The sequence below is a fragment of the Carcharhinus amblyrhynchos genome, chromosome 33 (genome assembly GCF_965287045.1).
Source record: "Carcharhinus amblyrhynchos chromosome 33, sCarAmb.v2.hapA, whole genome shotgun sequence".
Taxonomy (NCBI): domain Eukaryota; kingdom Metazoa; phylum Chordata; class Chondrichthyes; order Carcharhiniformes; family Carcharhinidae; genus Carcharhinus; species Carcharhinus amblyrhynchos.
In genome coordinates, this window is record NC_137356.1 from 11019635 (window position 1) to 11043369 (window position 23735).

The 23735-nt window shown below is 46.1% G+C and overlaps 1 protein-coding gene and 1 long non-coding RNA gene across 2 annotated transcripts; one reads left to right on the forward strand and one right to left on the reverse strand.

Annotated features, from left to right (window-relative positions):
- Positions 1–4669: 4669 nt before the first annotated feature.
- LOC145361064 (uncharacterized) lies at positions 4670–13064 on the forward strand. The gene is made up of 4 exons (XR_013889796.1): positions 4670–4723; positions 7726–7800; positions 8250–8319; positions 11674–13064. It is a non-coding gene; the product is annotated as an uncharacterized LOC145361064 (long non-coding RNA).
- A 5050-nt stretch (positions 13065–18114) lies between these two features.
- LOC145360981 (dynein light chain Tctex-type 5-like) lies at positions 18115–22766 on the reverse strand. The gene is made up of 4 exons (XM_080216492.1): positions 22650–22766; positions 19924–20037; positions 19776–19838; positions 18115–18462 (listed from the first exon to the last, which is right to left on the reverse strand). Exons 1-4 carry the CDS (start codon positions 22764–22766, stop codon positions 18115–18117), a joined length of 642 nt encoding a protein of 213 aa, XP_080072618.1.
- Between the last annotated feature and the right edge of the window lie 969 nt (positions 22767–23735).

Sequence of the window (23735 nt, forward strand, 5' to 3'; positions counted from 1 at the left end):
CCATGATTCAATCCACCTAACCTACACATCTTTGGACACAAAGGGCAATTTAGCATGGCCAATCCACTTAATCTGCACATCTTTAGACTGTGGGCGGAAACCGGAGCACCCAGAGGAAACACACACAGACATGGGGAGAACATGCAGACTCCGCACAGACAATGATCGGAGGCTGGAATTGAACCAGGGTCCCTGATGCTGTAAGGCAGCAGTGCTAACCACTGCCGCCATGCCACCACCAACAGTGAACTTCCTCTTCCCTGTTTTCCCAAATATTTTTTCCATTCATATTTCTTTCCGATTTGCTCCTCCGGAAAGTGAAGATTGATTTGATGGATGTGTGTTGGATACACTCCAAACCCTCATTGCTCAGCCAGTTATCATCGCTAATGGCAGGCAGTTCAACAATAAATAGCCAACAATCCCAAGGTCCATCCGCAGTGTGGGCCCAAATATGAGACTTTCAAAGCGATTTTTCACAGTGCTCAGCCAAAGTATATACCAGTGATAAGGAAGGATTGTAGAAAAAGAGATAATCCACCATGGATATCTAAGGAAATAAACGGGGGTATCAAGTTGAAAGAAAATGCATACAAAGTGGCAAAGATTGGTGGGAACCTAGAGGATTGGGAAATCTTTAAAGGTCAACAGAAAGCCACGAGAAAAGCTATAAGTAAGATGGATTATGAGAGTAAACTAGCTCAGAATATAAAAACAGACAGCAAAAGTTTCCACAAATATATAAAATGAGAAAAAATGGCTTTTTTGGTCCTTTAGAGGATGAGAAGTGGGATGTAATAACTGGAAATGAGAAAATGGCCGAGGCATTGAACAGGTATTTTGTGTTGGTCTTCACAGTGGGAGACACAATTAACATGCCAAAAATCGATGACAGGAAGGCTATGGCAGGGGAGGACCTAGAAACTATCATTATCATAAATGAGGTAGTGTTGGGCTGGTTAATGGAACTAAAGGTAGTCAAATCTCCTGGCCCTGATGGAATGCATCCCAGGATCCTAAAAGAGATGGCGGGAGAAATGACAAATGCACTTGTGGTAATTTACCAAAATTTGCAGGACTCTGGGGTGGTTCCCACAGATTGGAAAACAGCAAATGTGACGCCACTGTTTAAAAAAGGAGGTAGACTAAAGGCGGGTAACTATCGGCTGGTTAGCTTAACTTCTATAGTAGGGAAAATGCTTGAATCTATCATCAAGGAAGAAATAGCGAGACATTGGATATAAAGTCCCATTGGGCAGATGCAGCGTGGGTTCATGAAGGGCAGGTCATGTTTGAGTAATTCAGTGGAATTCTTTGAGAATGTTACATGCGAATGTTACATTACAATGGGGAACCTGTGGATGTGGTATATCTGGATTTCCAGAAGGCATTTGACAAGGTGCCACACCTTGTGGTGACTGAGGGCAGCATTAGGCTTCAGCTAAGATTCCCCATCGCTGGTCCAATCCAGGTAAGGTCACTACAGTCCCAGATGACCACGGCTGCACTCCCCTTCCAGGAGGGAAAACTGAGTGGTGGTGATTTCACTTTCTGCACTATAGGGATTTTATGATTCCTTTCAGTGCAGGGAATTATAGGTGGACTGGTGGTGATCTTCAGGTTAAATCACCAGTCCATCTATAGTCATAGAATCTCTACAGTGCAGAAGGAGGCCATTCGGCCCATCGAGTCTGCACCGACAGCAATCCCACCCAGGCCCAATCGTGTCACCCACATATTTATGCTGCTAATCCCTCTAACCTTCACATCCTGGCAATTCATCATGGCCAATCAACCTAACCTACATATCTTTCGGACTGTGGGAGGAAACTGGAGCACCCAGAGGAAACCCACGCAGACACGGGGAGAACGTGCTGACTCCGCACAGACAGTGACCTGAGGCTGGAATCGATCCCGGGTCCCTGGCGCTGTGAAGCGGCAATTTCATTAACATTTCAGTGTTAATGTGCTTGTGACACTAATAAATAAACTTACAAGCGGAGCCTTGGTTCAGCATTTTGTTCAAACAGACAACAAACAACAGGCTAAGGAAATTTGCCATGTCAGCGACCACTCTCACCAACTTTTACAGATGCACCATAGAAAGCATTCTTTCTGGTTGTATCACAGCTTGGTATGGGCTCCTGCTCTGCCCAAAACCACAAGAAACTACAAAAGATCGTGAATGTAGCCCAATCCATCACACAAACCAACCTCCCATCCATTGACTCTGTCTACACTTCCCACTGCCTCGGCAAAGCAGCCAGCATAATCAAGGACCCCACACACCCGGACATTCTCTCTTCCAAATTCTTCCTTCGGGAAAAAGATATAAAAGTCTGAGGTCACCTACCAACTGACTCAAGAACAGCTTCTTCCTTGCTGCCATCAGACTTTTGAATGGACCTACTTGCATTAAGTTGATCTTTCTCTACACCAAAGCTATGACTAACACTACGTTCTGCACTCTCTCCTTTCCTTCTCTATGAATGGTATGTTTTGTCTGTATAGCGCGCAAGAAACAATACTTCTCACTGTATACTAATACATGCAACAATAATAAATCAAATCAAATCGACATCACCTCTGACAATGCAGCATTCTCCTGGTATAGCACTGGGACCTCCGCTGAAATCTTTTTGATGCTTCAGGCTCTGCACTGATTTCAAGAAGAAATTAGATATCGCTCTTGATGATAAAGGGATCAAGGGATATGGGGAGGAGTCAGGAAATTGAATTCGATGATCAGCCATGATCAAAATGAATGACGGAACAGGCTCGAATGGCCTACTCCTGCTTCTAATCTCTATGTTTCTATGTTTGAACCCTCAACCTCATGACAGAGGTGAAACTGAGGCTTCATTGACAGTGTGAGGTTATGCACTTTGGTAGAAATAATAGAAGCATAAGACTATTTTCTAAATGGGATAAGGCTTTGGAAATCTGAAGCACAAAGGGACTTGGGAATCCTGGTTCAGGATTCTCCTAAGGTTAACCTGCGGGTTCAGTTGGCAGTTAGGGAGGCAAATGCAATGTTAGCATTCATTTCTAAAGGGCTAGAATACAAGAGTATTCGACAAGAATGGTCAGACCCCATTTGGAGTACAGCGAACAGTTTTGGGCCCTGTATCTAAGGAAGGATGTACTGGCCTAGGAGGGGGTCCAGAGGAGGTCACAAGAATGATCCCTGGAATGAAGAGTTTGTCACATGAAGAGCAGTTGAGGAGTCTGGGTCTGCACTCGATGGAGTTTAGAAGGATGAGGGAGGGATCTCATTGAAACTTACAGAATACGGAGATGCCTGGATAAAGTGGACGTGGAGAGGATGTGGGAGAGACTGGAACTCAAGGGCACAACCTCAGGCTGAAGGGATGCTCCTTTAAAACTGAGATGAGGAGGAATTTCTTCAGCCAGAAGGTGGTGAATTTGTGGAACTCACTGCCACAGAAGGTTGTGGAGGCCAGGTCATTGGGTGTCTTTAAGATAGAGATAGATATGTTCTTGATCAATGAGAGCATCAAGGGTTATGGGGAGGGAGCAGGAGATGATGAGCATCATATCAGCCATGATTGAATAGCGGAGCAGACACGATGGGCCGAATGGTCTAATTCTGCTCCTATATCTTATGGTCTTATAGAACAATAGAATGTGCAGTACTCAAATAGGCCATTCAGCCCAACTGGTCTATGCTGGCGTTGAAGCTTCACACCAGCCTCCTTCCACCCTAGTTCACCTGAACCCATCAAAATACCCCATTCATTTCTTCCCCATGTACCCATCCCACTTCCCCTTAAATGCTACCCGCATCAGCCACTTGCGGCGGTGGCAAGTTCCACATTCTAACCACCTGCTGATGAAAGAGGTTCCTCCTGTTTTGCAGATGTGACTGACAGACAAACGTGGCTGATCACTGGGATCAGTGTCAGTGTTGTGCTCCTCCTGATCATTGCGACAGTCTTTGCTGTAAGTACCTTTGGAGTTTAACTCGGTCCTGCTCAGTGTCTGACGTCAACCCCGCTTGTGGGGTGACCAAACCTCCCAGAAGAAACTGCGCCACGGGTTGCAGGAATATTAGCGGAGGAACTGCGGAAAAAACGGTATATACCGGGGAATGAGAATACTGCTCTGAACTGGTCTTGTATACCTCAAAATGGTACACCAGTAAAACAGGGGAATGAGAATACTGCTCTGTACTGGTCTTGTATACCTCAAAATGGTACACCAGTAAAACAGGGGAATGGGAATACTGCTCTGTACTGGTCTTGTATACCTCAAAATGGTACACCAGTAAAACAGGGGAATGGGAATACTGCTCTGTACTGGTCTTGTATACCTCAAAATGGTACACCAGTAAAACAGGGGAATGGGAATACTGCTCTGTACTGGTCTTGCGTACTTTCAAATAGAATGCCAGTAAAACGGGGAAATGGGAACTGGTCTGAACTGGTTTTTCCTATTGGGACTCAAACACTCATCAGGTCAGCCAACATCTGCACAGAAACAGAATCAGTTCCTTACCGTTTGAGTTTCTCAGACTCTTACGTGAGTGGCTGACGTCTCGTTGCTCTGCAGACCTGACTTGGGATGTCTCCAATCTTTGGTGCTTTTGTTGGCAGTGAGGTGCAGACGGTCGGATCTGTCAATCACAGTTGTCCCTCTTTTCTCTCAGCTCATAAGGAAGCGCAGAGTGGCAAGTCCGGAGGCAGAAGAACCGGTGTACATGGTGAGTGGTTATCTTTCATTCATTTGTGGGACATGGGCATCGTTGACTGGCCAGCATTTATTGCCCATCCCTAGTTGCCCTTGAGAAGGTGGTGGTGAACTTCCTTCATGTGGCTTGCTCGGGTAATTTCAGAGGGCAGTTGCTGTGGGTCTGGACTTACATGTAGGTCAGACGGGGTAAGGACGGCAGATTTCCTTCCCTGAAGGATATTAGTGAACCAGATGGGTTTTTCCAACAATCGACAATGGTTTCATGGTCATCAGTAGATTCTTAAATCCAGAGAATGCCAGATTTCCTTCCCTAAAGGACATTGATGAATAAAATGTTTTTTTCCAACAATGGTTTCACAGTCATCAGCAGATTTTTAATTCCAAATTTTTTTAAATTGAATTCCACTGCCACTATCTGCTGTGGTGGGATTTGAACCTGGGTCTTTAGAACATTAGCTGAGTTTCTGGATGAATAGACTAGTGCTAATACCACTAGGCTATTGCCTCCCTTCAGTGTGAATGTGAATGAGGGAGTGCAGTGCTCACCTGGGACTTTCAGACACCGTTTCCAATTAGGGACATTCTGTGAATCACCGCTCTGTCTCCCTGTGCTGGGACCAACACGGTGCTCACCCATTCCAGCAGGAAGACGTTACTGATCCCGTGCACGCTTGTTTTCTAGACTCCACCCTTCACCCCACCAACAGTCAGAGATTAAACCCTTCTTTTTGCGTCCTTGGTGTCACATTCGACCCCATTATGAATCATAGAATCTCTACAGTGTAGAAGGAGGCCTGCACCAACCACAATCCCACCCAGGCCCTACTCCTGCAACCCCACGTATTTACCCTGCTAATTCCTTGACACTAAGGGTCAATTTAACCTGGTCAATCAACCTAACCAGTACATCTTTGGACTGTGGGAGGAAACCACAGCATCCAGAGGGAACCCACGCAGACATGGGGAGAATGTGCTCCATGCTAAATTGCCCTTTAGTGTCAGGGTTATGGGGTTAGGTGGAGTTGTTGTCAGTGCAGGCTTGATGGGCCAAATGGCCTCTTGCTACACAGTAGGGATTCTCTGATTCTTCTATGATTTTAAGTCCATTCTCCTGTCAGCCCTGTGCTCACAAAACTATACTGACTTTGGATTAAGCAATGTTAAATTTTTCATGTTTGTTTTCAAATTCTCTGTGCTCTGATCCCCCCCCATCTCTTTAACTCCTTCAGCCCCTCTGAAGCATACACTCCCCCTCTATTCCTGACCTCTTGTGCATTCTCTGGGCTTTTATGCCCTGTTTTCTCCCTCTCCTTTCCAAACCCATTGACTGTTGCTGAGCTGAGGCTGCACAGCTGGTTACCACGGTGGGCCACACTTCATGTAGCAACCAAGATAGCGGGTGCTAACAGGTTTTCAAACCCCACCTGACCTTGGACCTGCTCTCATAGAATCCCTGCAGTGCAGAAGGCCATTCAGCCCATCGAGCCTGCACTGACCACAATCCCACTCAGACCCTAGTCCCATAACTCCACACATTTACCCTGCTAATCTCCCTGACACAGGGGTCAATTTAGCACGGCCAATCTGCCTAAACAGCACATCTTTAGATCTCAATCATGGTGGCACAGTGGTTAGCACGGCTGCCTCACGGTACCAGGGACCTGGGTTCGATTCCCGGCTTGGGTCACTGTCTGTGCGGAGTTTGCATGTTCTCCCCATGTCTGCATGGGTTTCCTCCCACAGACTGAAAGACGTGCTAGTTAGGTGCAGTAACCCAAACAGGCACCAGAGTGTAGCAATTAGGGGAATTTCACAATAACCTCACGCACTCCCGATTAGGTTTCAGACACTGTGATCGCCAAGGCAACCGATAGAGCATTGTGGAAGCCAGACTCATACTGAAGCCCAGGCTGATGGTCCACATCGAGAATTGTTCATAAGCTGGAAGATGCTGAAAGTTCTGCGTGATCTGGGTGAAGATCTGAAAGAGCTTTTAGATAATATCCACACCCTAGATCAGAAGTGGAGGGGTCCATCCAGACCCACGAATGCTGTGATCTCCTTCTTCCCTGCACAGTGGTCAGCACTGCTGCCTCATGGCGCCAAGGACCTGGGTCCAAATCCTGGCTGGGGTCCCTGTCTGTGCAGTGTCCGCACGTTCTCCCCATGTCTGTGTGGGTTTTCTTTGGGTGCTCCGATTTCCTCCTACACTCCGAAAGACATGCTGGTTAGATGCATTAGTCATGCTAAATTCTCCCTCGGTGTACCCGAACAGGCTCTGGAGTGTGGTGATTAGGGAATTTTCACAATAACTTCATTGCAACATTAATGTAACGATGTGGAGGTACTGGCATTGGACTGGGGTGGGCACAGTAAGCAGTCTCACAACACCAGGTTAAAGTCCAATGGGTTTATTTGGTAGCATGATCTTTTGCAGCGCTGCCTGTTCATCAGGTAAGTGATGCAGGATCAGCGCTCTGGAAGCTGGTGCTACCAAATAAACCTATTGGACTCTACTTACAATGTTAATTAAGTCTACTCTTGACACTAATAAATAAACTTATAAACTTAACACCCAAGTTTCCTGCGTACAGTGAGGACAGGGATCAGTTGAGCAGATATAGACAGGGGCTGAGCCTGTCAACTTTTTAACCTGTACCTCTGTTGCAGTTACAGATTGGTCTGAGGTGGGAGCTGACTCTGGTTCTACTCCCAGTAACAGCCAGTGTTTCCATTGTTAATAATGGGGATGATTTTCCACCCCTCTGACCTTACCCAAGTTTCCTTCCTGTTCTTGGATGGGAGATGAGTCTGAGGTCTGTTGTCCATCGTAAGGGGGTGCTATTTATTTCAATGCGATGCGATTAAGCCATAACCAATAGGCCTTCCTGACAATGTAGTGATATGAATTCTGAACTGGGCAGAATTGAGAGATGAGATGGCTTACTCTTCAATCTCATGGAGCTATGACAGGGCCATGCTTACCAATGGTGACCTCTTTCTCCCTTTAAGGTATCCTCGCAGCCAAACAATGACACTTATGAGAGTCTGAAGAAAGGTAATTCGGAGGAGCCCAACACCCGAAAGGTAACCAGCTGATAGGTATGGGCCTGGGGCGGTACTGGTGGGTGCCAGGGTCTGGTTCCAGGTGATTCCATTCTCCGAGGAATTGGAGACAACTTCAGAGCGGCAACTCGCCTGAGGAAGTACAACAATGTTGGAGTGGGAGTGGTATCTAGCAGGGCATGGACAAAGAGCATTACTCTGGTTGGGGTTGGGTGTAGAGTGGACAATGTTTGAGTGTATTGGCTTGAATGATATTCATGGGAGGGGGAGGATTGGGCACAGTTTAGAGAGATGGATATATGAATGATGATTAGTTTGGGAGGGTTGGATTGTAAGCAGTATATTTTCCTGGGACCTTTAGTGACCACTGGGAAAGCTCTTTAACATACATGTGATCGAGAGACTAAGGGGAATTGTAAAGCACTGTACTGGCACTGAAAACTGAATACTGCTTCTTATTTCTTTTTAAGGCAAGTTGTGCCATTTACGAAAACACTTAAAAAATCAGAAGACTTTGATTCAGTGCCAGCCAAGACCAAGGTAAGCGAAGACAAGGTGCACATCGGGGAAAAGGTAGCACACTGTTATGGAACAGCCTCCTGAGTTTGAAGGCTTGAAAGCCAATGGCCACTTCGGCAATGATATAACAGACAGACCTTCCCATTGTGGAACAGGGAGATAGCAACCTAAGTAAGTTTCACAATGTCTTACGAAAAAGCTTCTGAATGCCAAATGAGCGAGATGACAGGAGAGTTTCAGATCCCTTTTTTGAAAATGCAATTTTATCTCACTGTCACTTTTTTTGGATAGAAATATGACTTTTGCCAGGAAGCTGACCATAGACTGCTTGAGCACCATTGCATAGAGAACTGAGAGACCACCCTCCCCCCCCATCCCCACAGACATCACCCTCCCTCCCCTCATCGTCTGTGGCAGTGTAAACCGCACCCCCTCTCCCCCGCCTCCCCAAGGCAACATGAGTCGTCGGCATTGGGGCTCCTCTGCAGAGCTCTCCCCTACAGCGCTCCCCCTTTGCCTCCCCCCCTGCAGAATTCCCCCACTGCAAATCTCCCCTTCTTGCCTTTGCCCCCTGTAGAACTGTCCCCTTGCAGAGCTCCCCCTCCTTTCCCTCCTCTCTGCAGAGCTCTCCCCCTTACCTCCTGCACTGCTATAGCCCCGTCCCCACTCAGGCCCCACCCACTTGGCACTGACTCTGGCCTAGTGAGCAGTGCCAGGGTGCCTTGTTGGCAGTGCCTGAAGGGGGTGGAACCTGAGGCGGGGGGGGGGGTGTTCATGAAGATGGGGTCATGAAGAAGGACCCATTGGGTGGGCCCCAGTGCTCTGATTATTGTGATCTCTGTTTGGGGAGAGGGTTTATGGTGGGAGAGTGGGTCGACAATTTCAATTAGAGATTGGGGCATTCTTTAAAAAATGGCATTGATCTCTGTGAAGCGGGACTTGCTGACACGTTTAGGCCCCCATCCCTCTCCGAACTGGTACAAAACTTGTCCCATCCCAAAAAATGACTAAGATTAGGATTTGTGTCAGCATGTCTGGGCAAATCACATCGGTTTCCTCACCCAAAATGACACATAGGCTGGAATTTTCCAGGCATTCACCCCCCCCCCCGCCACCCCCCGCACACTCCCGCTGCTACAACTGAGAATGGAGAATCTGGCGCTCAGCCTAATCTCCATTCACTGCAGCGGGACTGGAGAATCCCGCCGCTGTGAATGGCTGGGAAATTGTGGCCTTGGCCATTTTTTGGGAAACTTCTGCCCTGGGACTCCTAAATTCCCATGCGTCTTTATAATCCCGCCTCTATCGCCTGCTTGATTCCTTGAACCCAGTTCCAAAATGCTGGTGAGTAAAACACGCATTTGTGGGATGCAGTTGAGGCTGTTTACTGATGTGACCATGTTGTATGGCTGTGGAGGTGGGGGGCATTTGCGTGGGCTGTGGGTTGCAAAACTATGTGAAGAAACACGACTTTTGGGGCTGGGAAAATGGGGCTTATTTATTTATTATTTATTATTAGTGTCACAAGTAGGTTTACATTAACACTGCAATGAAGTTACTGTGAAAATCCCCTAGTCGCCACACTCTGGCACCTGTTCGGGTACACTGAGGGAGAATTTAGCATGGCCAATGCTACCTAACCAGCACGTCTTTGGACTGTGGGAGGAAACTGGAGCACCAGAGGAAACCCGTGCAGACACAGGGAGAACGCGCACAATCTGCACAGACAGTGACCCAAGCCGGGAATCGAACTTGGGTCCCTGGTGCTATGAGTTAGCAGTGCTAACCACTGCGCCATCCCACTTTGCCACCATGCCATCCCACTGTGCCACCCCACTGTGCCATCATGCTGCCCCACTGTGCCACCATGCTGGCCCACTGTGCCACCGTGCTCTATCAAAGACAATCCATTTGTATATTGAACCTAGTAGATATAGGCCAGAAGTTACGGTAATGCCACCCTGGACAAGTCAGATTTGTCTATGCTGTTATATGCTCTGTCTGAGGCCAGAACTCGCCACTCGCCTGACGAAGGGGCAAACCCCAAAAGCTTGCGAATTTACTTTCAAATAAATCGGTTGGACTTTAACCTGGTGTTGTCAGACTTCTTACTGTGTTTAGCCCAGTCCAACACCGGCATCTCCACATCAAGTCAAATTTCACAGTCCAGTATCACCTTGGCACAGAGAGCTGGGGGAGAGATTTCCCCAAGATCAGCAAAGCAGGGGATAATGCAGTTCCCAATCAGAAGAATACAATGAATAGCTATGAGGAGGCTGAAATCATTCCCAGCATCATAAAGATTACTGGAGGAGGCGGCAGTAAGGTTAAAATAACAAAGGGCAGAGGCGGTGGGTGGAACAGCTGTTTTGCGGAACCAGAAATGAAGAATGAACTCTGGTACTTGGAGCTAAAAAAATGAGCGAAACAAATACTTGGTGACATATCAGCATACACAGGGAATGGTGAGGAAGGAAAGGGTGACACAGTGGTACAGTGATTGGCACTGCTGCCTCACAGCGCTCGGGACCTGGGTTCAATTCCAGCCTCGGGTCACTATCTGTGTGGAGTCTGCACGTCCTCCCCGTGTCTGCGTGGGTTTCCTCCCACATTCCAAAGATGTGCAGGTTAGGTGGATTAGCCATGCTAAATTGCCCCTTAGTGTCCAAGGATGTGCAGCTGATGCGGATTGACAGTGCTAAATTGCCTTATAGTGTGCAAAGATGTGTAGGTTAGATGGATTGGCTATGCTAAATTGCCCCTACTGTCCAAAGATGTGCAGGTTGGGTGGATTGGCCATCTAAATTGCCCCTTAGTGCCCAAAGATGGGTTGGTTAGGTGGATTGGCCATGCCAAATTGCCCCTTAGTACGCAAAGATGTGTAGGTTAGATGGATTGGCCATGCTACACTGTCCCTCAGCGTCTAAAGACGTGCTGGTTAGGTGGATTGGCCATGCTAAATTGCCCCTTAGTGTCCAAGATGTGCAGGTTAGGTGGATTGGCCATGCTAAGTTGCCTCTTAGTGTCCCAAGGTGTGCGGGTTATGTGGATTGGCCATGGTAAAATATGTTGGGGTGACGGAAATAGTGCAGGGAAGAAGGCCTGGGTAAAATACCCTGTCAGAGAGTTGGTGCAGACTCAATGGGCTGAATGGCCTCTTCTGCACCATAGGGATTCTATGATTATATGAATTACTGATTAAGCCGGGAGGAGATGGATGTGGAGTCGGGACAGATGGTGGATGTATTGATCCAGGAGGTCGACTGAGCTCAGGGAGACGGTTATGGCCAATAATTTTGTTGCATTTTATTCTGTTAGGTGAAAGCCAAGTGCCACATTTGCTCTGAGCTCTCTTTGGTTTAAATTCTTTTACAGATGGCCAAAGAAAGTGAAACAAAAGGCTCAACATTCCGACCTTGAGATTGAACCGGATAGTGTAACCTACCTGGCTTTGCCGACACTCTAATCTAACTGTCTCCTCCAGGGTCCGGCCAGTGGATGGTCAAATGGACCTCAGCCTTTTTACTGCCTTCTCACTAACACAGAGCTTATGTGACAATCGTAGATGTAGCTTATTGCTGTGCTTTAACCTTCATTGGATGGAATTCACCCATTGGCTGCAACCGGATAGTGTAACCTTGGCTGCAATGCAATGGGACAGCAAGGGTGGGACATTCCGACCATTCTCACCCCATCCAAGGCCAGAAATCCCCGCCATTTCCCATGGCAGGCGGGATGGGACAGTTCCACCCCAGGACTCAAAACTGCCAATGGCTGGACAGAGTCCCAACCTTCATAGAATTGTACAGAGGAGGCCATTCAGCCCATTGAATCTGCACCAACTCTCCTACGGAGCACCTTACCCAGGCTTACCCCCATCCTCATAACCCCGCTAATCCCCGTAACTTATCCATCTTTGGAAACCAAGGCATGGTCAATACCCCTAACCCACACATCTTTGGAGTGTGGGAAGAAACCGGAGCACCCGGAGGAAACCCACACAGGGACAGGGGAGAAGGTGCAAACTCCACACAGACGGTGACCCGAGGCCGGAATCAAACCCGGGTCCCTGAGGCTGTGAGGCAGCAGTGCTAACCACTGTGCCACCGTGCTGCCCTCCCTTACATTGAGCTCCCAGTCTCAGTCCCTAAGCGCTGAGATGGCCTCAGGGACTAATCCGAGAAAGAGAGAGGGAGAGAGAGAGAGAGGGAGTATCACCAGGTTGGCAGGTCAGTTCAAATCAATACTGAGAGAGACTTTACAATGCAGAACGAGACCATTTGGCCCATTGTGTTTGCACCATTCAAAAGGGGAATAATGAAATTAGCCAGTCATTTTAATCCCATTTGCCAGCACCCAATCCATATCCTTGCTAGTTCCGCACTTCAGACACCGATCCAAGTACCTTTATATGGATAAAAGCAAAATACTGGCGGATGCTGGAAACTGAAACAAAAACACAAAATGCTGGAGAAACTCAGCAAGTCTGACGGTATCTGTGGTGAAAGAAATTTCGAGTTTGGAATTGTTAGTTCTATTAACTCTCTCTGCCATTTATACAAATAGCTTGTTTCGGCCTCAATAAGGCTTGAAGTAACTTTCACATCTGCCTCTTGTTATCCTGCCCTGTTCAGGGACAGCAGGAGGGAACAATAGGGACACTGGGGAAAAGGAAATGAAGCTTTTATTCAAATCACTTATTTGCATCCCTACACAGTTGTACAGTAAATGTTTGTCAGTGATTAAATAAACCGGTATTTCAAGTCTCTGGCTGTTTCTTCCTGTCCTTGTGTTTTTTTTTATTAATTTGTGGGACACGGGCACCGCTGGCTGGGCCAGCATTTATTACCCATCCCCTAGTTGCCCCAGGACAATTGAGAGTCAACCACATTGCTGTAGCTCTGGGGTCAAATAGAAGTCATAGTATTCCAACAGTGCAGAAGGAGGCTATTCAGCCCATTGAGCCTGCACCAACCACTATCCCACCCATACCCTATCCCCATAACTCTATGCATTTACCCTGCTAATGCCCCTGACACTAATTTAGCCTGGATAATCCACCTAACCTGCACATCTTTGGACAATGGGAGGAAACCGGAGCACCTGGAAGAAACCCATGCAGACATGGGGAGAATGTGCAAACTCTGCACAGACAGTGACCCAAGCCAGGTGAGGCAGCAATGCTAACCACTGTGCCACTATGCCGCTCATGTAGGCCAGACCGGATAAGGACAGCACATTTTCTTCCTTAAGGAACATTAGTGAACCAGATGGGTTTTTCAGACAACGGTTTCATTGTCATCAATAGATTCTTAATTCCAGATATTTTTTATTGAATTCAAATTCAAATTCTGCCATGGTGGGATTCGAACCTGGGTCCCCAGAACATTATCTGAGTTTCTGGATTAATAGTCTAGCGATAATACCACTGGTCTATAGCGTCCTTCACTGAGCTGTATTAGTTCTAGCTGGAGTGTGGTATTATAGTCATATCTCGGGTGCAGAGAAAGATCAATTTAATATGAGGTATTAATATTGAACCTGGCTCCCTGTCACTGTGAGACAGCAGTGCTCATTAGTCTGCCACTGTGCTGGCCAATTCTTAAAATGGATTAGGAGGTTATTATCACATTGCAGTTTGTAAGAGTTTGCTGTGTGTAAATTGGCTACATTACAACAGTGCCGATAAAATCATCGGGTGTGAAGAAGGAGGTGCTGTCGGAATTAAGTCTCTTTTTCCTTCATGAGGAATGAGAGTATTTAATAATTGCTGGCACTTTGACTAAAAGCTGTTTGCTTTAAGATGCATTTGATTGGCTGCAAATGACCCCAAGGGTGACCTATTGCTGGGAGAACAATCTACATAACGTGGCCTGACACTGTTCTTCCTTGGCCATTGGAAAGGCAGGGCAGCAGTCAGCACTTTCCAGCGTGTCTGGGCTTGTTACCCTGCATCCAAGCTCGTTCAGGCTTGTGTTCGGAGAACTCCAGCAACACTGGAGAGCCATTCACACCACCTCATCCCACACCAATGGCAACGGTGTCCAAGGCCGTGTCTTGGAGTGGTGTCAGAATTTGGAATTAAGTGTTTGTGGTATTTCACGTGGGCTCCTGTCAAGAGCAAGCCAGGTCGAAAGAGGTGGCATAGTGGTTAGGACTGCTGCCTCATAGCGTCAGTGACCCAGGTGCGATCCCCAGCTTGGGTCACTATCCGTGCTCATTCCCCCTGTGTCTGTGTGCATTTCCTCCAGCTGCTCTGGTTTCCTCTCACTTCTGAAGATGTGCAGGTTAGGTGAATGGGCCATGCTAAATTAACTCTTAGTGTCCAACGATGTGCAGGTTAGGTGGGATGGCATGGTGGCACAGTGGTTAGCACTGCTGCGTCACAGCGTCAGGGACCCAGCTTCAATTCCAGCCTTGGAACACTGTCTGTGTGGAGTTTGCACATTGTCCCTGTGTATGTGTGGATTTCTTTAGGGTGCTCCGTGTGAGCAACAGGTAAAGATGCTGTTAACACATATATCTGTACACCATAGAGAAATAGCTTAAAGTTAGGTAGACTGGATATAGTCAGGCACATTGATAACCCACATTATGGAAACAACTGTGATTTTAGTCACAAACATAGGGCATAAAATTCGCTGCTGCTAACAGAGCAATAGTTAGGGATAATAAAAAGACTGCCTGTGGTGTAGAAATAACACCAGATGTGTGGTGTGCAGTGAAGCATACACCACATCTTGAAGGAATGTACGAGGTCCAAGTTACAAAAAGCCAATGGTATACAAGATGTGTTGTTTCTACAACTAAGCATAAAAGGGGGAAAAAGGTCACTGAGATAGTCGGGACAGCAGTGATTAAGTTGGCAAAGGATTGATTACCGCCAATCTGAACTGGACATGTAACAGTGTTGGATAAGACGGATGAGTTTGCTAATGCACTCTTGTGATAACAGGAGACATTGTTAGATGGGGAGTAGAGGGGATGGAAACTTGGGGCACCTCGAGCCAATAGGGGAATGACAACACATAGATGGGACAGGGACCACCAATTAGGGGAGAACAACACATTGCAAAGCCATTACAATGCTTGTAAAAAAGTATAAAATGTGCTGCAAATTTATGTAAGGTGTGCCTATTTTGTTGGACACCTGGTCTTGCAAGAATGTTAAATAAAAAATCTTGCTCCTTCAGAACTTGACTTGACTAAATTGTTTGACTGTGAGCTGTGTTTCTCACATCCAGTTTCTTTCCACAGTCCAAAGATGTGTGGGTTGGGGGGATTGACCATATTAAATTGACCTTAGTATCAGGGGGGATTAGCAGGGTAAATATATGGGGTTACGGGAATAGGGTCTTGGTGGGATTGTGGCCAGGGCAGGCTCGATGGGCTGAATGGCCTCCTGCATTGCAGGGATTCTATGATTGGCCATGCTAAATTATCCCTTAGTGTCTAAAGATGTGCAGGTTAGGTGGATTGGCCATGCTAAATTGCCCCTTAGTCTCAGGGGAATTAGGAGGATTAAATCACATAGAGACATTACAGAAAAATAGGGTTGTATGCCCTGTCAGTTAGAAGGTTGAGGAGGTGACTCGATTAAAGTTTTCAAGGTATAATGGGGATTCAACAGGGAGGCTTTCTGTTGGGTGTCTAGGATTAGGGATCAACATCTAAACATTAGACCCAGAGTTGGGAGTGAAATTCGGAAACACCTGTTGGCACAGCGGTAGAAGTTTGAAACCCTGGTCACCAAGCTGAAATTGGCGTTAAATCGGATGTTAACTTTAAAACTGAGATCCACCAGTGTTTGTTAATCACAGGAGCCAGGCAATATGGCGCAAAGTTAGGTCAGCCACGATCTCACTGAATGAGGTGAAGTGGGGGGGGATGCGGACAGATTGGGGGTTGGCAGGGAGATGGGGGTAGGTGGTCTGCGCCTTTTTTTAAATTTAACCAGCCGAGTGGCTTACTCGCCATTTTTAAGAGTCAACCACTGTGGACCTGGAGTCACATAGAGGTCAGACCAGGTCAAGGTGATTTCCTTCCCTACAGGACATTAGTGAAGTGTCGAAACATGGAAAATAGGAGCAGGAGGAGACTATTCGGTCCTTCGAGTCTGCTGCCCCATTCATTACGATCAAATGCTCTATCTAACTGCTTAGAATCATAGAATCCCTACAGTGCAGAAGGAGGCCATTCGATTCATTGAGTCTGCACTGACTACAATCCCACCCAGGCCTCATCCCCATAACCCCATGCATTAATGCTAGCTAGTCCCCCTGACACTAAGGGCAATGTAGCATGGTCAATCTTACCTAACCTGCACATCTTTGGACACTACTGGTTAATTTAGCATGGTCAATTCACCTAATCTGCACATCTTTGGACTGCACATTTTTCCTTCTTGAAAATATTCAATGTTTGGCCTAAACTACTTTCTGTGGTAGGGAATTCCACAGGCTGACTGCTCACTAGGTGAAAAAATTGCTCCTCTGTCCTAAATTTTTTTTAATCATTCATGAAACATGGGCGATGCTGGCTGCCCAGCATTTATTGCCCATCCTTAGTTGCCCTTGTTCAGGGGGGAGTTGAGAGTCAACCACATTTCTGTAGGCCAGATCAGGTAAGGATGGCAGATTTCCTTCTCTAAAGGACATTAGTGACCCAGATGGGTTTTTCCTGACAATTGACAATAGTTTCTTGGTCAAAAGTAATTCTTAATTCCAAGCATTTTTTATTAATTTTAAATTTACCCTCCTGTCTTGGCAGGATTTGAACCTAGATCCCCAGGATATTAGCTGCGTTTTTGGATTAATAGTCTAGTGATAATACCACTAGGCCATTGCCTCCCCTGTGAAATGTACGCTCAGACTGTGACTGCTGGTTCTGGATACCCCCAGATGGATTCTATAATATTCAACAATGGTTTCTTTGTCATCATTTTATTGAATTCAAACTTCACCACCTGCCATGGTGGGATTTGAACCGAGGTCCCCAGAACCTTGCCTTGGAATACTCGTTCAAGTGAGATATCAGAGGAGTGGCTTATGAGCAAACATCCAGAAAACAAGAGAGGAATGGGAGAAGGCCATGAAGCCCCTCACGCCATTTAATTAGGTCATGGCTAATTGGAATCTCAACCCCATCTACCCCCCTCTTGGGTCCCTGAACCTTAACACACTTGCTCAACAATAAACACAGGGCTCGCAGATATTATGATATTACGAACGCCTTCCCCCCCCCCCCCCCCCCCCCCCCCCCACCACACACACACCCACGCACACACACACACTCATCCACACACATATACACTCATATACATGCACTCACTCACACACTGAAACTCACCGACACACTTACACATGCACTCTTTTACATGCATACACACTCACACAAACACAGAAACTCACCGCACCCCACAATCGCGCGCGTACACGCGTGCACACACACACACACACACACACATTCACGCACACACTCGCCCACACACAGGCCCACAGATACACAGTCTCACATATACACACACACACGCACACACACACATTCACTCACACAAACACAGTCTTACACACTGCCACACACACTCACCCGCACACATGCACTCAGTCGCATACTTACACTCATACACACACACACACACACACACACACACACACACACACACACACACACACACACACACACACACACACACACACACACACACACACACACACACACACACACACACACACAACCTTTGTGCCTTAATTCGATTGCACCAATCTTTGGTACTAAAGGGTACACAAGCCGTCCTGGTAATCAGCCTGGGGCAGCTCATTCACAGTACACAGCGAAGATGCTGGCCACGCAGAACATGTCGCCACTCTCATAACAATGTGAAACATAGGTGTCAGCGTAGGAGTCCCAGAGAGCACGGCTGCTCAGCACAGCGTTGGCATTGTTCTTCTCGCCCAGTGTAACAATGCACACCAGCTTGTACCTGGCTGGCAGAATTCCCTTCACAAAGTCCTTAATTTCATCGCTCATCTCTTTCGAGAGGTGCCTGGCGAGGGCGGGGCTGTAGCCCAGGGCTCGCAGCTTGCCGGGCAAGTATTCCTTCAGGAAGTTCTGGGCGTGGAGGGTGCAGAACCTCTGAGGGGGTTTCGAGGAAAGTGCTGGAACCTGGAAAAGGAGAAGCAAGCCAGCCGATTACATCCTCCCGCACTGACACAACTCCTTTAATGTAACAGATCTTTACAAAGGACAATGAGAAATTGGAAGTCACTTGCCCCCCCAAAAGCCTGTGGGTTTTGGGGGATAAGTGAAGCTTTCAGAACTGAGATGCCATATTTCTGTTGGATAAGGAGTAGGGAGCGCAGATGGATAAATGGAGTTGGGATAAATATCATCTGCATTCTTAGGGGAAGCAATGGCCTTGCGGTATTACTGCTAGGCTATTCATCCAGACAATTAGTTAATATTCTGGGGACCTGGGTTCAAATCCTGCCATGGCAGATAGTTTGAATTCAATTTTAAAAATCTGTAATTCACAATCCACACAAAACCATTGTCGGAAAAACCCACATCTGGAATACTGTGGACAGGTCTGCTATGTCTGCATTTAAGAAACAATATACTAGGTATGGAGGCATTATGGTGAAAGTTCACTGAATTGGGATGAGGGCGGTTGACCTATGCTGAGCAAATTGAAACAATTTTTTTCCCCTGGAATTTAGAAGAACGAGAGGCGATCTTGTTGGAACTTGCAAGATTCTGAAGGGGTTTGATAGGGTGGAGAGTGTTTCTGCTGCTCAGGGAATCTAAAAGCAGGTGTGGGGTGCTGGAGGCGTTGTGGGGAGAGTGGGGGCGAGGGTGGGAGGCGGGTGGAGGTTTCAGGAGAAGAGCTGAGATGTCGAGAAATCACTTCAATCAAAGGCTTGTGAATCTATGGAGTCTGAGGGCTCCATCATTGAATAAGAACGTAAGAACTAGGAGCAGGAGTAGGCCATCTGGCCCCTCAAGCCTGTTCCAATAAGATCAGGGCTGATCTTTTCGTTGACTCAGCTCCACTTACCAGCCCGCTCACCATAACCCTTAACTCCTTTACTGTTTAAAAATGTATCTATCCTTGCCTTAAGCACATTTCTTTTAACTCATTTGTGGGACATGGGTGTCACTGGTTAGGCCAGCATTTATTGGCCATTCTGAGTTGCCCCTTGAGAAGGTGGTGGTGAGCCAGCTTCTTGAATCACTGCAGTCCACCTGCTGTGGGTCGACCCACAATGCCAATAGGGAGGGAATTCCAGGATTTTGACCCAGAGACTATGAAGGAATGGCCAATATATTCCCAAGTCAGGATGGTGAGTGGCTTGGAGGTGGTGGCGTTCCCATGTATCTGCTGCCCTTGTCCTTCGAGATAGAAGGGGTGGTAGTTTGGAAAGTGATCTAAGGATCTTTGGTGAATTGGTGATAGAGAGAGAGAGAACATTACAGACCTGTTCATTTATAATTTTGGTGACCTTCGGAGTCTTCGCCGCAAGTCTCAAAGCCGCTCTTTCCTTTAAAATCAAACAAAACAAATTAGCTTCTTGCTTTGATAGAGAATTTGGAATTCTTTGACATCTAATGTGCACCTTCAATCACCTTCAAGTTCTTTGTCAGTCGCCTGGCAACCAGAATCCCACCGAAGGTGAAAGATGGAGGATGCGCCACACTTGAAATATTCCCCAGTGAAGCTCTTCCCTTTTCTGCTCCAAGCTGTAAAAGAATATTGGAATATTGTCACTCGGCTGATCTGAGGTATGGAGGGATTTTCATTTGAGGAATGGTTGAGTCAGTTGGATCTGTAGTGATTCGAGTTTAGAAGAATGAGAGACAACCTTATTGAGATTTAAGATCCCTGGTGCTGTGAGGCAGCAGTGCCAGCCACTGTGCCGCTGTGCCACCCTAATGTAATTGACAAAAGAAATATAGAATTCAGAATTTTTAAAATTTTTTGATCTGGAATACACTACCTGAAAAGGTGGGTGAGGCAGATTCAGTGGTAACTTTCAATCTGTTTTTGGGTTTAATTAGTACAGAACAGAAACCTAACACTGTATTTCTTATTTTTTTAATTGGGTGTTTCTGCTGAACAAAGGCAGTTAAGATGGTTAACCATCTGTCTGGGAGTTATCACCAGTATTCTCCAGAGCAAAAGAATCCTCTTCTTAGTTTCAGGACTGTCACACTTCGTAATGCCTAAAGAACAACAAACAGACCAACTGGTTCAGAACAGTTTCAAAGGGAGCTACAAGGAGGCCACTTCCAATGGACAAGCTAATCTTGCTAGCGGGATCAGAGGGGCAACAGAATCCAAGAATTCCTACAGTGCAGAACAAGGCCATTCAGCCCACCACGCCTACACCAACAACAATCCCAGACCCTATTCCAATAGCCCCACAAAATTACCCTGCTAATCCCCCTCTCACTGAGGGCCAATTTAGTTTAGCTAATCCACCTAAACTGCACATCTTTGGACTGTGGGAGTGTAGTTGAGAATTCTGATTAATTCTAAATTCCCAACGTGAGGATAATTAGCAGCTAATGTTTTAATATGTGGTTTGAGAATAACACAACACATTTAAGTAACATATTAATAATGTCTCTAAGAAATGAATTTGTATCATGCCAGTAAAATGAAAGATGTATTCATGAACAATACCAGCACAAGTCAGGCACAAATTATGCAGCGTAAATTACCCATGCATATCCAGGCCAGGGGATAATGCCAAATGATAAAGGCACCTTCATTTGGTATTCGAGTTGGTTTAAACTGGTTACAGAACTGTTGAATCGTAAGAAGCCATTTTTGGAAGAGAACTTCCGTAAAACGGACAGACAAATGACAGATCAATATTTGAAGGTGTCAAACTATAACTGATTGGAGGACATGCCATTGTTAGGTTGACAGAACAGTGAGTGAATGAAATTGTTTTTAATTATGTGCTGGGGTGTATAATCTGATAAAACTATAACCATTCTGCTTTTTAGCATGAAAACGGAAATCTTTTAAAAATGCCTCATAGCTCATTTGCTGTGTAGATGAATTCAAAGATCTTTCTTTCCAACGAAAGAAAGTTGTCTTGTTTTCATTGTATGTTTGACTGAATATTTTTAACTTGTAATGTTTTTTGTTCTAACATTTCAATGTTTTAATAAAATTACTTGAAAAAAATACAATTTTATTACGCTTTGATGACTGAGTTTCACTTACCTTTGCAAGAATTTATTTATCAAAGTTGCTTTATAAGCTTTCTAAAGTAATCCGGCCACCAAAATACACTACAGGAAGGAAACCAGAGCACCTGGAGGAAACCCATGCAGATACGGGGAGAATGTGCAAACTCCATACAGACCCGAGAAATTGAGCCTGGGTCCTTGGCACTGTAAAACAACAGTGCTAACCAATTGTCACCTTATTAGAACTGACACCCCCGCCCTCCTGTCTTTAACAATATACTTGAAAAATAAACTTCTGTAAGGTTTGGGAAAAAGGTAGAGAAATGGAACAAGTTCAACGAATAGGAATGAAGAAGGGAAAGGGTTAATGAATTTTGTACCTAGAATATGTCACAAACATAACCCTTCATCATGGCTGATCTCCCCAGGCTTATATTGCTCCTGGCGTTAATGTAAATTACTTGTTCATGTCTTTCATTCTTTAACTCACATAAAGACAAATGGTCAGATGTGAATATAAAGACAGATGGTCAGGTGTGAATGTTATTTTGCAAGCCTTGTCTGTTTATATTAATTGAACATTGTTAAACAGCTGCTGTTGGGAAGCCGCGATCACACAAATAATTTCAAAGACAGAGATACTGAAGCAGTTGCAGGTGTTGTAATTGAAGAAGAAAGGTCAAAGATTTTGACCGGAATTGGAAGTTTGTGTCATGTTTGTTATTAAGACTCTTGATGTATAAATACCTGTTTGTATTTGTGTTCTATGAGAAGTCTGGTAGTCTATTGTTAGGAACCAGTTCTCCCAAAGCTCTGGAATAAAAACCAGGGATTTGAAATAAAAGTCACCTGTATTTTGACTCACTAACAATCTTAGAGGTATTATTTTACCTACAACAAGGAACAATGAGCCAATGGCCTTCTCTGTACAGTATGGTTCTGTAAAGTATCTGCCGCACTAAGATAATACAAGAGAGCTTCATCCCGAGACAGCATTTCTGAACCTCTTAGTGGCCAGAATTGGTTTAACTCCAACTTGGGAGCAACCCAAGGTTTGGGCCTCGAGGGAACATCAGAGAAACCAAAGTAAAACTCATAATGTAGAAATGAGCCAGTCTCTCTCCTGTTTGAGCTGGGCCAGGCTTTACCTCTGTTGTTACTTTGCTTGTTGCAGGGAGGCTGGTGGTTCTTGCTTTGTTTAAGATGGATCTTCTTCTCTCTGAGCCACTGGCAGGAACCAAGCACTCGCTCCTCCTTCTGTTCATGTCGGCCTGCGTGAAGCTCAGCACAACGCTTGGGTCTGTACCGTGTTCCGGAGATATTAATTGGATACTTGCTAGTAGCTGGTAACTGGGACAAGAGTAAACAGTGGGTTTAGAATCCCCGTAGAACTCACTGTGCTTCACCATGGTTGGGTCGACATACTGGAACTCCCTAACCTATCTGGAGAATAAGTTTTACTGCACAGACTATAGCAGTTCAAAAGACAGCTCACTGCCGCATTCTTAAGGGCATCTAGAGGAGTCAATGGTCTACTGGTATTGCTGGAATCACAATCCAGAAACATAGCTAATGTTCAGGGGACCTAGGTTCGAATCCTGCTGTGGCAAATAGTGGAATTTGAATTCAATAAAAAATATCTGGAATTAAGAATCTACTGATGATCATGAAACCATCTGGGTCGTTGAATCTTGGAATCCCTACAGTGCAGAAGGAGCCCATTCGGCCCATCAAGATTGCACCAACCACAATCCCATCCAAGCCCTATTTCCGTAATCCCATTTTCTAGCCTGCAAATCCCCCTGACAGTAGCTCAATTTTATCGTGGCCAATCAACCTAACCCACACATCTTTGGCCTGTGCGAGGAAACCAGAGCACCCGGAGGAAACCTATGCAGACACAGGGAGAATGTGAAAACTCCACACAGACAGTGACCCGAGGTTGGAATTGAACCCGAGTCCCTGGCACTGTGAGGCAGCCGTGCTAATCACTGTGAAACCGTGACGTACATAATGTCTTTTAGGGAAGGAAATCTACTGTCCTTACCTGGCCTGGCTTACATGTGACCCCAGAGCCACAAGTTGACTCTCAACTGTCTTCTGAAATGGCCGAGCAAGCCACTCAGTTCAAGGGCAACTAGGGATGGGGAATAAATGCTGGTCCAGCCGCGATGCCCATGTCCCAAGAATAAATTTTTTAAAATCTAGGAATGGGGAAATCAATGCTGTCCTTG